The following is a 17,781-nucleotide window of genomic DNA, read 5'->3' as shown; positions in this document are numbered from 1 at the left end:
TTTCTCAGAGCGGTTTTAAATACAATGCATAAGAAGCCGTAATTTTCCTTATTTCAATTTTCGGGTTTTCTTTAAAACATTTCAGGGCTGTCACCCTCTTCAAGCTAGCTACATGTCAGGGGCAAAATAACAACAGTCTTTTGGGTGTTTTACTGAAAATGTCGACCTTAGTTACGTCAACCTTAGATCTAAAATACGCATGATCTCATTTCATTAGAATGAACAGAGAGGACGCAGCCGTAGCACATCAAGATCTTTATCACTTTGGACCACATATAAAGATCAAGCCTTGTCAACAACATTAATTTCCTAGAAATGAGAGCTTTTAGCCACAAATATATGGCAGCTGTCCAATCATTCTACTTGGCAGATTTTTAAATCGGGTCCTGAACTCATAAAGCGCATACGAAGAAAGAAGCGAATATGTATATATTTTCACTGAGTGTAAATAACAGTGACTTTCAACCTGTCATTTCATCGCGACTTCCGGCCTTATTACTAGGAAGGCGCTATTGTCACAATACTTCAACTACATGCTCGTACGATACAAGTTGTTCACTCCTTATAAAGGAGCCGTTTAATGTTGGATTATGAGGGTATTTGAACACCAAAAATGTAGAAATAGTTATGAGAATAAGGAACAAAGCTAGAAAAGATTAGAACGGATTACAAATGCCGAATTTGTAACGTTTATGCTAAATTGTACCTTGATCCTTTACGCTCCGCCTTTCAGCTGTCTGAACACCTTTCTTAGAACTGATGGTGCATTTAGATCTTCATTGTTGACAAAGAGTGGGAAATGAAGGGTTCCTGTTGTATGAACTGTCTCTTTCTATGTTTCTTCTTCTCCTGCCTTCAGCGGCAGCGTGGAGTAAGGAAATTTTCGTCTCACCGAATGGTAACGACTCGTTGAAATGCGGTGCACGCGATCAGCCTTGCAAGTCCATCGACAAGCTTTCGACGTAGCTTTGTTTGGCGGTGCTAATTCAACGTTGATCAACGTAAAAAGCGGAAATTACACCATGGCAAAGAGCTTCAACCTCACTAACGTGGATACCTTCGCTCTTGTTGGCGACGAGGACTTTGGATCAGGCAAGGTAAGAATTACTTGCGAGCCAGAAGTAAGCATTTCGTTCGTTCTTTGTGAAAATATTATATTCGAAAGAGTACAGCTGCACAGTTGTGGTGGATGGCGAGAAAGTACCGCGGGAGCAAACGAGTCGGTTCCCATCGGACCGGTAACCGAGGTGTTCTGTTTAGGACCGTTTAGACTTTCGATATTGTAGAAACGCGTGGTTCACCAATGTTGAGGTGTCAAACTCGCCTGGGGTTGGAATAAACTTCTTCAATGTTGGAGGCATTTTGAACTTAACGAACTGTGCATTCACCGACAATAAAGGCGCAAACTATAATGAGACCAACAGGCCGCTACAAGCCCCATTCATTGGAGATGAATATGTGCTTTCAGGAGGTGGGGTTATTTTGACTCTTAGCGTGTACGAATACAATGTCTTAAACGTCACACCGAGCCAACAAGAATCGTTCCAACACAAAAACAGCTACATCTTCTCGAGCTGCACATTTCTCGGAAATGAGGCGATCGGATGGAATATTAGTAGTATCTATGATCAGAAGAAGGATCCCGGTCGATCAGAATTTAGCTTAGGTGCAGGATTGGCGATAAATTTCAAAGGCAATGCCAGCGGCTGCAATATTCAAATTAAGTCTTGCTCATTTACTGATAATAGGGCTGTATGGGGAGGAGCTCTTAACGTTGAAATAAGAGATCAAGTGAAAAGAATCGTTTCATGATAACGAACACTTCATTTCATGACAATTTTGGGAGACTCGCCGGCGGGGGAGTTCGGATTGGCAATTTACAAACACGGGCCACAGTGGACACTATGAATACATTTATCTTTGATAAGAACTGTGTATTCACAAACAACACAGCCATTTGGGGAGGTGGTGTGTCACTGTATGGAAGATCTATATGGGGCTCTTCCAATACGGAGACTCACTTTTTGGGGATGTTCAACCTTTGTATCTGGCGAGACAACCAAGCAACAGTGGGATCCGCAATAGCGTCATGCTTGACAGAAAACAGGAAGTCCAGGTTGATTCGGGAATTCCAATCTCGATCAGCTTCAAAGACTGCACGTTTGCAGGGAACCAAGTTGACGTTTTAGATGAAGGTGTTATGATAGGCGAAGGTGCATTGTACAGTGATGGGGTAATCCTTAACTTCCGAGGGAAAACTTTGTTATAAACAATACGAACACGGCATTGTCCTTGGATGGGTCGGTGACAAAGATAAGCGATCATGTCAATTTTATCAATAATCATGGTTACAGAGGAGGGGCCTTGGCAATGCGTGGCTATTCAAAAATTATTTTTCAGAAGAATTCGACCTTATCTTTTTACAACAATTCGTGTGACCACAAAGGAGGAGCAATGTACATTGAAACTGCTGGATCTCCAATGGTGGCTTTCAACGCAACTGGTGTGGACATTCATGATTGCTTTTTTGGATACGAAGACGCACGAGACTTTCAATACTGGAATACTTCTGTAATTTTTCAAGGCAATGAAGCAGTTGATGACAGAAAAGGAAACTCAATATACGCAACAACTCTTAAAAACTGTCGGCGGCCTGGTGAGTCTCGGCAAGACAACACAGTGCTGAAATGGAAATTCATCCATTTCAAAACTTTAGATGGTAAGATTTCCTCGAGAAAGAACGAAGTAACAACTGATGCTGTAGACCTACTCTTTGATCCGAAAGATTGGGAAGTTGCTCCAGGAGAAATATTCAACGCAAGAGTCGAGTTAGTCGACGAGATAGGGAACACCGTCGTTGGAATTGTGGACATTGATATCCATGTTCCCGAAAAAGCACCAGCAGTTAAACTTGGAAACTACCTCCACGGTCTTTCTAGCTGACGTACAAATATCCTCTCTGAGTCTGACTGGAGAGCCGGGAGTGTGTTCACGGTGGTTATGCACTACATGGCAAGAGAACTATTACAGGATAGAATCGTAAACGTCTTTCTGCAGAGTTGCCACGCAGGCTTCTCTTATAACAAAACCACTCAGAATTGCGTTTGCATGAAATCTCCAGGAATAGCACGGTGTGACTTACATGACAAAAAGACTGTTTACCTGAAGAAAGGATATTGGGCTGGGAAAGTGGGCGATGATTTCACAACATATCTCTGCCCCGACGGATACTGTACCACTCTGAAGTCCATATTTCCCGGCGAATACCAGTACATACCCAGAACCTTATGCAAAGATGGCAGAAACCAGACGAGTGTACTTTGTGGCCAATGCAAGCGTGATTACAGTATCATGTTTGCCAGCGAACAATGCTCATCCGATTGCTCTGATAAATGGCTATGGATGATTTCTCTCTATGTAATAGCCCTCATCATAGTTACTTGCTTCGTGTTGCTGGTTAATCCGAACCTGTCAGGGGGACACCTAAATGCTTGTTTGTACTCATACCAAATCATGAAAAAACTCACTCCAGAAGGGTTTACTTTCGATCCTATTATTGAATTTCTCATCGGACTGACTAACTTTCAACTTGGAGGTGGACGGGGCGTTTGTTTTGCGGCTGGTTTAAGCAATGTTGACAAGCTGGCCATATCGGCTCTCTTTCCAATCGCTGAAATACTTCTGATTTTGCCTTTGTTAAGACGGGTGTTGATTAAAACTTGGAGCAAGGGGTTGGACAGGCTTATTAATAGACTGAACGACAGAGAGCGCTGTTGTTGTGGCTGTTTCTGTCGAAACGCAGTTGTGAGCTGGCTGGAGTTCTTCTCTGCCTCATTCAAAGCACGTATAGAGAATGGATTCGACCATGCCTTCTTCACCATTATAGTTTTGTGCTATGTCGACATAACCAACATTGCACTGCGTCTCTTGCATTTCGTCCAGGTTGGTGAGCGGTGGGTGTTGTTTGATGATGGTAATGTTGAATTCTTTGACAGCATTTTGCACGGTATATTCGTAGTCGGTGCTCTTTTGCTTCTGCTGTTCGTTATTTACATCCCATTGAGACTTGCAATCTACCCGCATAAGTCAAACTTGCGACTTGAAACTTTGCACGCTTGTCTCAAGCCTGGATATCGCTCTTTTGTGGCTTACTACCTTGTGTGTCGACTGGTGCTGCTACTAATAAGCACTTTCATGCCCACTAGCCCTCTGAAAACCTCATTGTTGCTTTTCTTTTGCATTTTCTTCATGTTTGTCATCGCAACTATAAGGCCTTACACAGAAAGGAACCATGGTGGCAATGGATACGAGGCTCCACAAGCGACAACTCAGAGTGGTAACTTTACAGAAGGAAGGCAAATATCTAAAGTAGCAAGTCCGTGCGTCAATGAAACACCAACCCCTCCACAAGAACTAACTCGTGTGGGTGTGGATGGCCACGAAATGGAAGAACAACAAATAGTGGCAAATGAAGGCAACGCTGAAGGAGATCAAAATCCGAGAGAAGATGCAGGGGGTTCCCAGAAAAACCTGTACATCAACGAGTCTGACCTGGTGATCTTAATGACGCTGAGTGCCATTGGAGTTTTCAGTCTTCCCACCAACACAGAGGTCTCCAAAAATACTAAACTTGGTCTGCGGTGGTGTGTTAGGATCTTGGCATACGTCCCTCTGGTGATGGCTTTACTTCCCTACATCTTCTATTTACTACGCCTAGTACAGAGGTATCGCTATGAGAGAAGAGAGCATCAAGTAACTGAGCAACAGGATGTATCATTCATGCCGCTCGAGCGTAGCCTCGTATTACAAGAAGATCGGTCAGGTGAGAAAACTCCACTGATAAGAACCAGAGAAGATACAGATACTGACCATGGTACAAGATTTCATACAGCCCACTCGAGCCTTCCAGTGTAGACGAGGTACGTCATAGTTCCTAAGATACTTAAAAAACGTATACTTTACTTACTTCCCTTTAATCAAACGTTCTGTAAATACGTACAGGCGCCAATGTAGATGGCGGAGAAAAAGGAATTGAGGAAAGCTGTGAGGCACCTTTTACGGGGGCAAAGAGGATACCTGCATGAGAGCTATAGATTAAGAACAACTTCACCATCCCTCTAAATCTGATTACTGCACACGGCGCTTTCGACCTTTCTGATCCTCGCAGTACTTCATATGCAGGATATTTATCCCATACGAGCCTTTATGAGCAGTCTGGGTCGTAGCTTGCTTCAAAGTTTTCTTACTTGCTGGTATCGGACTTTGCCTCCCCTTCTCGCTCCTCCCCTTCCCAACTGATGACTTGAAAAAATTAAGTTATCTCTATCAGTCTTACCTCGCGGCTGGGGTGCAACAGTGCTTAGGAGCGTGTGGAAAGAATGGTTCATAACTTCTGGAAATCATTGTCGAGATCATTATTTTACTTGTAACGTATCTCATACCTCACAAAAGAGCTCCGTGTGGCTCAGTAGCAAAGTAACGCCCCTTAAAATGGAAAGTCTGAGGTTCGAATCTTTGTTCGTTTATGTGACGATCGAGCTTGAAATTTGCTGTTTAATTTCTATCTGCGGAAGCAGTTACAGTAGGATTCTTGCGTAGTAGCAGTATCACTACATAATTACCTTCAATATTTTTGCCTTTTGGTTCGGAAGCCTGAAACTTTTTTCCATCGAGACAATTTAGACATCTGGTGAAATATCTATACTAATTTTGATTTCCTCCTTTGTTTCCCTTTTTGTTGCCAGAGGTGAAATTGTACTTAGCTACGAATTTAGAAGCAGACGAGTCAATGATGTGCAACAAAGATTTGAATAGTTTCTATCGTAGTTGAAAAATAATCATCCCTGACCAAAACCAATGTGACGTTTGACTCTCTAATATTGTGCTAATGCTTTTGTTGTATCGAGGACTCTTAATGCTTTTTTTTCCCCTAAAATTATGATTTCACGCTAAAAAACTAGGGTGATTAGAATGATTTCATTTTCAATCAGCGATCTATTATAGCAAGCGTGACACAGTTACAGACAAAGCTTTTATATTGAGGTTAATTATAAATTGTTATTATGATGACGAGACTCACCAGAACTTTCATTAGGCCCTTGTGTAGTCAATCTATAAATTTCGATGATTGATTTGAATCCGTAATTACACGAACCCACTAAGTTTAACTGGCATTTAACAAGTTAGGTAAGGATTTAGCAAGCAATTTTTCCTCCACCTGAAGCTAGGTTTTCCTTTATCTAAGATATTTGACTTGTACTGTTAGGTTGGTTTATTAAAATCTCTACTTTATCAAAATAACAATTTCCTCTTTTATGATTGTTTTTTTAAACTTTGACTGGTTGATCTATGATCAGGGGGCTCTTTTTCGGCATTCCTATGTACATAGTACAACTCTTTCGTTATCTCTAAATTTATATTTTTCGTACTCCTTCAGGGATAACTTAATTTACCTTTCCTGTGTTTGGTTCCCTCCTTACCCTGAAGACTTCGTTCAGTAATCATTACGCAATGCTTGCCGTTTAGACATCTCCCGCGCCCCGCCCCCCCCCTCTTCCCGCTCCCCTCTTCCCTCCCCCCGCTCCCCTCTCCCCACTCCCCTCCCTCCGCTCCCCTCCCCCGCTCCCCGCCCTTCAAAACATAAAAAAACGCTTCGGGCGAAGAAATGTACCCTGGTTGAGTTTCAATACATTTCAGCCGGGATTCATTTCGTCGAGCTCGAGGCCTAAACTTGGATTTCACTTTTAATGGCAAACTGTTTAAGATTATGTGTAAAATTAAGGCCCCCCATCAATATTAAAAAATTGAACTTGAAATCTAATCTAAACCAAAGCAATATGTGTCACTCACAGGATGTTTCACAATCACTTTGAAGTCAAAGTTCACTACAGCAAATTTTCACACGTTTCTCCAATTTCCGGTGTAACGCTAAAAAAAAATGTCAGTTGTGAGTGGCACTTTGATAGGCAGTGAAATTGTTAAAGCGGATATGTCAGATTACCTAAAAGCTTTTCCTGCAAAGTTCGCACGCCATCTGCTGATCAAGAAAGTACCACGAACATCAAGACATATACCACTTCTAGATCAAACAGTCAGGGAAGGCATTATTTAAGTCCTCCGGCTAGCAGAGAAAGATTCATCACAGAGGTGAGAGAATTATCGTGTTTTTGCGTAGCTTCAGTTTTCGCAAATATATGATCGGTGCTAATCGTGAAAAATAGGGACAAAAAAAAGCACACTGGTATGGCATTAATGTGGTGCTAAAAGCCTCGAAGTGCGTCGTCTCTTTACAGTCGTAGATTTAGAATTTAAGCGTAATTTGTAGCCAAGAAACAGGCTCAGTGTAAGAGAGCAAAGTTTCTGTTCATAAAGATGATGTCAAGTGTGTTTCTTATGAGATGACGTCAACTTAAAGAAACAAATGTCTTCACAGAACCAAACTTCTAGTATACCTATAAACATTTGTGGCAAATACTTTTTGAACAGCAGCGTGTGAAAGCAGGCAAAGGAAATTTCAATAACCACATGACTTGCATCATTTAAAATTTGAAAAATCTAAGTGCAGATGTGATATAGAGAGTCCTTGAGTCGTCTGCCATAGCGCGAGGAAAGTTGTGCTGTCAGTTTAACAAATGAATCTGTTATCTTGCTGTTATCGAAACATCTGTTGGCGATCCAAGAGTACGATGTCCACATCGTCTTCGGGGACGGGAGTGGAATCATTTGACTTTCAAGATTCGTGATGCTTGCCTTTTTTTTAGCCCAATCATTTATTATTCTTAGATTTTATTTGTGATATTTATAATCCATTTTCTAACCATATCTCGTGTTTCATAATTACCAAGCTTTAACCACCGAGCGAAAATCCATAATTTCTTCAAATTTACCGTTACGATTCATCAGTGATTCACACTTCCGCTTCCACCCCAAAGTCTCTGGAGTTTCACTGATGAGTATACCAAAGATTCTTAGCAATGGAAGCTCATGTCTCCAAAGTTTATTTGTTGGAAAAGAAGCAGTGTTGTAGAAATGTCTACAACGAAAGAACGCTGTCACCAAAATGAACTTAATATCTTTTTACTTTTGCCTTAAGTAAGCTTCATCTATGAAGGTATCTCTTCGGTAATTACTCGTAAAAATTCTAACCAGACGACTACAGTCACCTTTCTGACGTGTACTGAGAAGAATTTAGCCTGTGATGAGTCGTTGCCATTTTGAGGGACCGCGATCACGAAGCGGAGTTGGCGGGAAGGACTGAAACCCTGTCACACCATCGCTCCTCCCCGTAAAGAGAACGCCAGACAGCAGGTTTTTAAAAAAATTATGCTCTGCAAGCAACTTCGAGTCGGAAAACTGTGACATATGATTTTGAACTGAAATACGTAACACTAGGCAAGCTCCATGCCTAATGTTGTGCCAGATAAATTTGATGTTAAACATCTAGGTATCTTTGAATGCGACGTTCGGCTCTATATTAGGATTGGTCAGTGGGTCAGGTTTTACCACGGCATTTGCAAGATACCTTTCATTTCGTTCCTTTCCCCTACAGTCATTACCGACGATACACAAGAACATATTCTGAGAAAAATCTTTTCATGAAGTACTGATCGGCTTATGAAACCACAGGAAGGATATTCCCACCAGCGCTGTACAACTCGGGTCAAAGTTATCAAGTTGTCCGTAAGTAACACACGTTAGGTCGAAAGCGACAATTGAAAATCAACTGCTTATGCTGAAAGAGTCCCATGAGAGTAAACTCATCATAATTGGCCACTTCAGCAAAGAAAAGTGAGAAGAAAAGCCACTTGCTTTTTTTGCCAATAATGACCTCCCCCACTGAGTTGTCACCGGAAAAGCCGGTACACCGCTGAATGACCCTGCATCAGCCTGCGGTTTTCTATCCTTACAATCTAGATAGTCTAGATACTGAACAAAGCCTGAGCTATAATGCGAGACGGATAAACAGTTTTTATCTACCAGCGATCGTTACGTTCGATGAGTTAAGGATTCTTAACCCAATCGGATTTTCAGATCAAAATGGTCTAAAAGTTAAGTAAGCAAGCTCACGCAGAACTTCTTAGACTTGGATTTCCGTCCACTGTCGCTGACCCGAGGAAATCCTCAGAATACCAAATAAGGCTGCGAACTGAACCGACAGCAAATGTTCTAAAACAGACAAAAAAGGAACCTATTTGTAGTTTATTGTAGCACACCGCCTGACAATATCCTAGGCTTATTTCTGTCTGAAATATATAACAAACAACTCATAGCCTTTGCGACTGGCGGAAGTTTGGAAACTGATTACAAGCTCAGCGTAGAGTACTATACAGAACCCTTTAAGGTACGTTGAAATAATGACATTATAGCTCGCTCTGTTAAGAGTAGTTCTTGGATTTAAACGTGGAAAAAACAAAAAAGAATCAGACGCAGCTATCAGTAAAATTAATTGCAGAGGGTCTGGGGCAATTATTAATTTCAAGAGGCGACTGATAGCTCCAAAGAATTGGTAAGGCTGATTGCACGTGAACATATTTCCAAATCTAAACACAGGAAGGTGATCCTCGAGATTATTATTATGCCCAAGCAACTTGATGGTTCCTATTCGAATGTCTTGAAAATTTCAATGCTCCTCTTCATGCGTTGCAGTGAAATATGATTTGTAGCATTCGCTATTCCGGTTGCATTCTAAGAAAGGACATAGAGCAGGCACGATACGACAATACAAACATGAGTCATACTTGATACGTAATTCAGATATGGTTATTAAAGGTGTTCGCAACATCTAATTTCAAGTAAAATTGAACCTTGAAGAGCTTTCTTTTACTCTCCAGTGTACTTTCGTACATTTACATGCTTGCAGTTGCCAGGCAGCTGCCGAAAGTCAACTATCATTGTTGCCGCTAGCACGCGCTGTCAGTCTTGACCTCTCAGGTATGAATGACGACGGCGTCTAATTGAGAACCGCCAAACTTTACGTCTGATTTAAGCCGGCACAATATTAGATTCCCGAACTTAATAAACAATTGAGTCAATTAATCAGTTCACCGGGACGCAGTAGCGTTGGTATTCAACCGTGTAATACGAGATTTGTTGTTAAATAAATGTATTGAAGCGAGGCCTCCATTACACAACAAAGCCCTCTCTTATCAACTTGTAGTTTATTGTCAACGCAAGTATGCAATATTGCGATATCAGTTATTGCTGTAGACAATCTAATATGCAAATCTGCGGTGAACTCAGTTCCATAAATAAAGTATCAATCTTTGTTTTCACAACAGGGAAAACTTAGACGCATCGGAACATGAAGATGAAAACTCTTATAATTTACGTTTTGGCCACACTTTTGACAACAGAAATGATACAATTCCCGAACACAGCACATGCTGCCCCGAGTCAACGAAATTTCAAGAGCGAAGATGGTAAGATGATGCATCATTTGTAATATTGAGCAACGTCTAGCCTTCCTAATTTACTCGGTAGGAAATTTTGCTTTCTTTTAATGCGATTTTGGTGTTAAGGATTTACATACTTACTATACTCCTTACAAGTGAATCGTCAAGGGTATCACTGAACTATGAGTACGTGAGAAGCCTGCAGTTTTAATTCATCATAGTTCTTTTAGCACCGCAGATATTCTTCAAAGATATCGAGTAAACGAAATAGCACATTAGAACAACTTTTTCAGTGAGAATGACCAGCAAAAAATAAAACGACCATCATATATTTGCTGCGTTTTTAAGCCTTCATGACTAAAAGTCGAGACATCTCAATTTGTTCCACACATCACTCATCAGTCTCGATAGTTTTGTTATGCACTGGAGTTCTTGTTTTTTTTGTTTTTTTTTTTTTTAGGCCACTAATTAATGTAGTACCTCATCATATCACGCCATTCGCGTATGGTTTTCTTTCGGAAGTACTTCTAGCGTGTTGAACAACTCCGCTGTCAAATTTAGTAGTGAGACCAATTTTAATCTGTCACCCCCGTAAACCACTTAGTTTCTGATGGATTTGTGTGGAATCTGACTCCAAACTTCCGAAAGATAGCCCTTGGTCATTAGTAACTTGTGTGTCTTCTCGACATTTATTGCGGTGACCTTTCAACACACGCATTCACTTTGAAGGATGTCAGTCTCAGCTATATACAACTAGAACTTCCTATTGCCTAAAATTTTACTGCTCGATACAACCGTATAATAACAGTGGGCAATATCGGCATTTTCAAGAGACATGTTTATATTGGACATTTGTTCTGAAATGACTAATTTGTCTTACACAAGATATTACTTTTCAATTTGATCAGCAGAGGGTACTGATTAAATTCAGAAACTGTATCTTCCATTGTTCACCTCGAAAAACAAAAAAGCAAGATCCGAAGAGAAATTGATGAAGGAGTTTACAACAACGATGAGTTACAAATATAAAAAAAATTAAAAAGATAAACATTCTTAAAAGGAGTGAGAGAATCAACACGCAAAAGAAAACATAAGATTCTTCTGAATGAACGCGTTTTCCGCGTTTGACGCCGCTGGCGGAATGTCAATGCTATAATTCTGATTGTTTTATTGACTCCAGCTGCATCTGCTCATATTTCATGAACCAAATCGAAAAAGACTTCAAAAGTCAGGGACAGATTTTGAGGGACATGAAGTCAAGTTTTTAGCGCAACATAAGCGAGTATTTGCTTCGCTGCCTCACCGACCTCAGACAATTCACCGGTGAAATACTAAACCCTGTTTTTTTTTTTTTCTCACTACTCAGAGATAATAGAAGGTGACATATTAGTGACCGAACCTCTCAGACGTGTTATGAATGCGGGCAACTCAAGGACCAGACGTGACATTGTTAGCAACAAGATCAAAAGATGGCCGGATGGCGTAGTGCCATACAAATTAGATTCTAGCCTAAGTAAGTGTCTTTATGTCATGCTGCGTCAGATAGCGGCAGTCAACTACGAAGACTGAGTGGCCGCGCCTCCGAAGAGTCGGCCTAATAGTCGAGGTTGTCCTAATTTCCTTTAACCTGCTTTTTTTTCAGGTAAAGAAGCTATCAAGGCAATTAAGGTAGCTATACGCGAGTTCCACAGAAGGACTTGTGTAAAATTCGTCCTTCACACCAACGAACAGGACTATCTGGAATTCCAAGGAAGTTACGGGTTAGACACATTTCTACAGACTTCTTGAGGCAAATAATTGCAAAATCAAAGTTTCCCAACTGACATAATTCTGGGCTATGACTCAAAGCTACAAGTCTTAGAAAAATTAACACAATGACTGCCACCTAGGCTCGAACCCAGACCCCTTGATACGAAATCGCAGAGCGTTTTTCCTTAAGCTAATTCGTACAATTTCTCCACGTTTTAGCTGCTTCTCAGCCATTGGCCGTCAGGGTGGAAAGCAGCGACTCTCTGTCGGTGAAGGATGCGAATATAAGGGAACAGTCCTGCACGAGATCATGCATGCTCTGGGATTCTTTCACGAACACTCTCGCACTGACAGGGACGACTATATCATGGTTCTATGGTGGAACATTGAGCCAGGTATTTTCGTAAATAAACCAAGTTTAATATGTTTTGGGCCGTTCCAGGAAACGTAGGTGTTGGGCACGAATGTCGAGGCTTGCTACTGGTAAACAACGCAGAAAGAATGACGTGAAATGACAAGCTTATTGTTTTGACGCATTTTTGTTGTCGATGTTAATGGTTTTTACACCAAGTCACAGTGTACACCTTGGGAAAAAAAAATTAGCGTTAGCCTCGACTTGATGTACTCGACCCAGTTTACTAGCTCCGTTCAACGTTGAATCAACCCTTTCACTCTTACCACTGACCAAGAAAGAACTTCTATTCTCTATATCCATGTATTTTCAATCACGACGTTGATGAATATCAACCGGAGGGTTATCCTTGACTTCACTACAAATTCTCAGAGCTAAAATAATACGAAATGACAATGCAAAGAACTGGAATATAGACTGTGAAACGGTTAACATACAGCAATAATCTGACATCTGACACCTTAAGCATTATTTACTTAGTTATTTATGGGGGCATCCTAATGAAAAGACTGGGGGGGGAGGGAAGGGTATTAACTGGAATTTTAAAGACCAAGTGGATACGTTGTGACACAAGAGAGGTTGCTTGTCCAGATTCCCATGGCGTCAGCATCCATCTGTTAAATTCTAATGATGTGTGGGTTTCATTTCTCGAAGGATTCGAAAAGAATTTCGAAAGTTACGGTCCTGAACGACTCGACAGTGTCGGAGAACCGTACGACTTCGACAGTCTTATGCACTACGACAACCAAGCTTTCAGCAAAAACGGCCAAAACACACTGGAGTCTTTAGCGGATCCTACCAGATCCTTGGGGAATATGGATGATTTTAGCAAAATTGACATAAAACAGCTGTTAAAGAGTTACCCCTGCAAGGCTGGGGATAAGAAACCAAAAGACAAGAAGAAGGAGAGATCACCAGAGAGTAAGAGCGTTTTTTTTTATGCTGTCCGACAGGATTTAACTACACTGCACGAGCTAACTCTCCTCTCTTTCAGCTATCCGACTCATCGTTGCCGCAAAAAAAAATATATATATAATGTACCAAAATTTAGTCTGTATATTGTTCGCTAATTTGTACAATAAACAGTCGTAGTGGGACGGATCCAACAGAAATTACAATGTTTGCTGTCCCCTGTATGAAATATTCTGTTCAATTGAGTATACAGAGTAACCCTGGATAGCGTTGGTTTTATTTTAACTTTGCTCTCTAATTGGCTCAAGAAACACGCTCCACCCTCTCCACCAATCAAAATTAGGTCTTAGACATTTCATCAACCGCGTTTTCCCGCGCTTCAGGCGGTTTACTTGTTTTTACTCCGTGTTCTCATTGGCTTCTTCCGATATTTTCCTTTGTTCTGATTGGCCGTAAGGATAAGTTGTGGTTTTAATTTTACGACACTGAAATAAAATGCCCTCTTATTAGAAAGAGAGTTGACGGGTCATTTCTCTTCCAGGTAAATGCCTTGATGTCTATCAAAACAGATGTAAATATTTCGCATCTTACGATGGATATTGCCAACATTGGAAGTCGTTCATGAAAAAGTGGTGTCCCTATTCCTGTGGCTTCTGTAAAACAGAGTCGCCTGGTGAGCTGAATTGCAGTTTTACCCTATCAAATATCGTCTAATTATAGCTTGTGAACAATCCTTAATTTGTGTTTTCAGTGTACTGCCTTTTCAAGGAGAACTCATCTTCCTTTGTCGATATTGCCAAAGCTGATGGCTTTAACAACCAGTATGAGACAATCTAGGACTTCGTCGACCGCATGGAGTTGCAATTGCAGATTTATCAAGCTGTTTTAAAGCTTACCACATACAAAGTAAAAGCCTGACTCAGTATCGAATTCTATAAAGCTCAGTTGTGGAGCATCGAATCACGAAATTACGCTCACGAGATCCAGAGGCCTGGGATTAAATTCTCTCCAGAGAGACAAACCCTTTTTTGCTGTTGTTTTCTGTCCCTCGCTCCTAAGAAAATGAATAAAATCTTTCTATCCTGTTTCAAAATACGCGGAAAAAAACTTGTCTGATTATTTCCTCAGTCGAAAAATCACTTTTGATTTAGGAAATATAAACATTTCTCCCGCAAGTTCCAGAAAGTTTCTAACTGACAATTAACCCCACTGAATTTTAGAAGTTCATGTACTTCAATAAGAAAATCGTAGAGCTAAGCTTATTCTTTTTTTCTCAATTCTTTTCACTCACAGATAAAAGGCTGAATATATGGAAAGGAGAAAATGACACAAAGTGAAAGGCTCACTGGTTAGAGTGCATTTCCATTAGGTGTCGTGAAACTAACTCAAAGTGATCACCACAGTCGAACAGAAAAAAGAAACTACCACAAGGAGCCCTGGAGAACGCAAAGGAAAAACAAAAAAAATGCCTGACGCGCGGGAAACGCGAGAGACGCAAGCGCGATTAGTTTTGGTTTTGCGTCTGATTGGTCGAGAGGTTGGCGCGAGTTTCCTGGCCCAATCACAGAATGTCTGAAACGTCATCAGCACTGTATATCTAGCAAAAATTATACTCGAGAAAATAAGAACCAACCATACCAGCAGAGTTTTAGTGATTGTCTTTCGTTGAAAAATAAATAAATAAATAAATAAACAACACATCAAGAACATTTCAGCGTACTTGAGCTCAATTAATTAATTTTTGGTTCCTGGTTCTTTGTAGTAGAGCTGCAGAAATGATATAAGATGAACTTCTCTGCAACATAATCATGGGCTTATTTGTACAGCATTAAAAGACATCTCTATATTTTTTCATTATTATTCTCCCCCTGTGACTTGTTGTTATATTCATTCTATGAAAAAAAAGGTTTACTTTTACGGGAGTTTTTGAAGCCTGGCTTTCAAATAAATTCTCAACTTTTTCAAAGAAAAAAAAAAGTTTGTAACATGTTTGATTTATTTGCAATCAGTAGGGCAATAGTCACTTACAGTACCTCGACTAATCTTTTTTGTACATCACTCAGTCTGACAGAATTTCTCCATTCTTTCTTCATTGACTTATCCAGTTTGGTGACTGAAGCTTACCAGCTGTAGAGGTTTATTGATTCCAATCTTCCCATGTGCCTGCCTGCAGTTAGCTATTCAGTGGTCTGATTGGCAGGTGGCTCTCAGAGGAATACAGAGAAGAATCAAAGGGAAGATAGCCTCTGCAGTTTAGTGCACCACATTGACAACTTTTTCGCTCCTTGCCCCGTTTTTGCAGAGATTTCAATTCATGCTGTTCAACTTTTATTTCATGTGAGTGCCAGTGATCAAATTCTCCTGAACAGTCAGAGAGTTCCTCTCCAATGTCTATATTTCTGGCTGCAAAGAGAGCCAGTTGTGGAACAATGGAATCAACTCTCACTGGTACCATTATCAGATTAGGGTTGCATGAATGATTGACGTGCCACCATGGAAACGAGCATCAACATGAGTTCTTAGAATTTGGTTGTCATTCGAACTGTGTTCTCTGAGAACAATCAAGTAATTTCCGGTTTCATGAGTCAGTTCCTGCGCACGCGTTTTAGCCTCTTTGATTGAAATAAGTTCACCAGCATATTCACACACAAAAGTAAAATTTTTCATGTTTTCCAAAGTCCTCAAGTCCCATCCTTTGAGTTTGGTTTTAAAGACTTGAAGTTGAAGATGTTGTCCATTCTGAACCACTCTGTTCTGACAAGATTTGGAGCAAGAACCGCCACTGTTGCACTCAAACACGGGTTGGCGAAACTCTATCGACAGTACGTCCCCAAAAATAAAACTTGATGTATATCTACTAACCCGAAAGTAATTTTTCATGCCCGAAAACATTTTTCGCGAGCAGAAAAAAAAAAGCTGTTTTGCTCTCGGCGCTGCCACTGTAGAATTTTTTTTTAAAAGTCTACCGCAACACGTGAATGATTAACATGCATTACAGACATTTTAGAATTTAGAAACAAATTTTTAAGAAAAAAAAAAAGGCGTTGAAACTGCCGGTGAAAGCGCTTCATTCTCCAATTTGCCGCCAAAAAAATATTCCCGCCGGAGTATTTCTTAGCAGCTGACAGGGGAGATATCTATATTATTAGAGGGGATGAAAATTTCATAGCTTTCATCAGTTTGCTTCTCATTCAAAAGTAGTGCATTAAGAAGATCATTTTTCGGAAGAAAGTTTGTTTGAGAGTCGGTTTTCCAAGTCAAATTTCAAGTTCACGGGAAGTGGAAAAGTGGAGGTGCCGAGTCGCGCATTAGTGAACAAATTATGCAACAAAAATTATGCAAATTTGTGGTTCATCTTGTTACAAGTAACCAAAGGTTTTAGGTTTCAAAAGAAAAAAAATGTTCGTTTCATTTCTGTCAACTTTCCATCTGAAAGATTTTCGTGAAAAGTGAAAACAATACTATGTGGTCTATATATTTTAATCAACAAACACTAACGGCATCGGTGTTTAGAATTTACCATATTGAAACGCACTTGACCAATAGTCTCTAAAACCTTCTCAAACTCATTCGTATTGCACGAGGTAATTAACCAATTGTGTAGCCTCATTTGGGTCGCATAGATGCCCCTTGATACCTGGTAAAGAACAGATCCAAACACTCGTGATTAGATATTCGAACACGTGTGTTTGGAGATCAATTTCCAAAAGAATGCAGTACGTGAACAAATGCCTTTCTTGCTCCAGTTATTGGTGACATATCTATAGAAACATAACCTGAATAATATTTGGAAAAACCACAAAACAGGCAACAGGAAAAATACATCTGTATGGAGCTTTTACATGATGAAGTGGGACTTTGAAAGTAAAAATAAAAGACTTGTCTCTATTAACAAGATTAACAAGCATAATGCTTGTGTTTGAGCTCACTCGTTAAAAGCTTTTCCGACTGCCTCAAGCTGATACTAAAGTTAAAGGAAAACTGTTCATTACAAGATATCAAATACATTTTCTCTTTCTGATATTCTTGATGGAACTATGTAACTCCAAATGTAATATCAGTGGCTGCTTTTAAAAGCTTGAGGTCGAGCCCAAACCTGCACTTGCAGAATCTGTCAAAAGACGACAAAAAATAACTATGACGCCTATCTTGACAGAAAAAATGGGCTAAGTCACGCAATTCGAAATGATGTAACAATTACGAGCAGGTTACAAAATCAACTAAAACATTTCAACAACAGCTCAAAACGTCAAAAGAACGTCAGAGAAAAGGTAAAAGCCGAAAAAATTGTGCGTCATTTTGGCCCTCTATCAAAGC

The 17,781-nt window shown here is 40.3% G+C and overlaps 3 protein-coding genes across 5 annotated transcripts; 2 read left to right on the top strand and 1 right to left on the bottom strand.

Annotated features, from left to right (window-relative positions):
• The first annotated feature begins 93 nt into the window (after window positions 1-93).
• On the top strand, window positions 94-6,288 carry LOC131773865 (uncharacterized). The gene is given in 11 exon segments (XM_059089833.2): window positions 94-842; window positions 845-949; window positions 952-1,236; window positions 1,239-1,262; window positions 1,265-1,789; window positions 1,792-2,082; window positions 2,085-2,264; window positions 2,267-2,916; window positions 2,918-2,972; window positions 2,975-4,919; window positions 5,745-6,288. Coding segments are annotated over 10 exon segments (4,098 nt in total). The 5' UTR covers window positions 94-799; the 3' UTR covers window positions 4,915-4,919; window positions 5,745-6,288.
• A 699-nt stretch (window positions 6,289-6,987) lies between these two features.
• On the top strand, window positions 6,988-15,163 carry LOC131773821 (zinc metalloproteinase nas-6-like). Of its 3 annotated transcripts, none has more exons than XM_059089777.2 (8): window positions 6,988-7,146; window positions 10,278-10,418; window positions 11,758-11,904; window positions 12,034-12,151; window positions 12,360-12,535; window positions 13,207-13,473; window positions 14,006-14,137; window positions 14,758-15,159. In XM_059089777.2, exons 2-8 carry the CDS (start codon window positions 10,301-10,303, stop codon window positions 14,799-14,801), a joined length of 1,002 nt encoding a protein of 333 aa, XP_058945760.1. In that variant the 5' UTR covers window positions 6,988-7,146; window positions 10,278-10,300; the 3' UTR covers window positions 14,802-15,159. The 3 variants fall into 3 exon arrangements, with proteins under 3 accessions (XP_058945760.1, XP_066017106.1, XP_066017105.1); XM_066161008.1 differs by lacking the exon at window positions 6,988-7,146 and adding an exon at window positions 8,942-9,340 and having other exon boundaries at window positions 14,758-15,161; XM_066161009.1 differs by lacking the exon at window positions 10,278-10,418 and having other exon boundaries at window positions 6,991-7,146; window positions 14,758-15,163.
• Window positions 15,164-15,528: 365 nt separating this feature from the next.
• LOC131773840 (histone-lysine N-methyltransferase SETMAR-like) lies at window positions 15,529-16,344 on the bottom strand. The gene is given in 2 exon segments (XM_066161723.1): window positions 15,529-15,951; window positions 15,954-16,344. Coding segments are annotated over 2 exon segments (705 nt in total). The 3' UTR covers window positions 15,529-15,637.
• Window positions 16,345-17,781: the final 1,437 nt, after the last annotated feature.

Source organism: Pocillopora verrucosa, chromosome 14 (genome assembly GCF_036669915.1).
Source record: "Pocillopora verrucosa isolate sample1 chromosome 14, ASM3666991v2, whole genome shotgun sequence".
In the NCBI taxonomy this organism is placed as follows: domain Eukaryota; kingdom Metazoa; phylum Cnidaria; class Anthozoa; order Scleractinia; family Pocilloporidae; genus Pocillopora; species Pocillopora verrucosa.
Note: the sequence above shows the minus strand (reverse complement) of the source record. Positions and strands in the feature narration are given on the sequence as shown.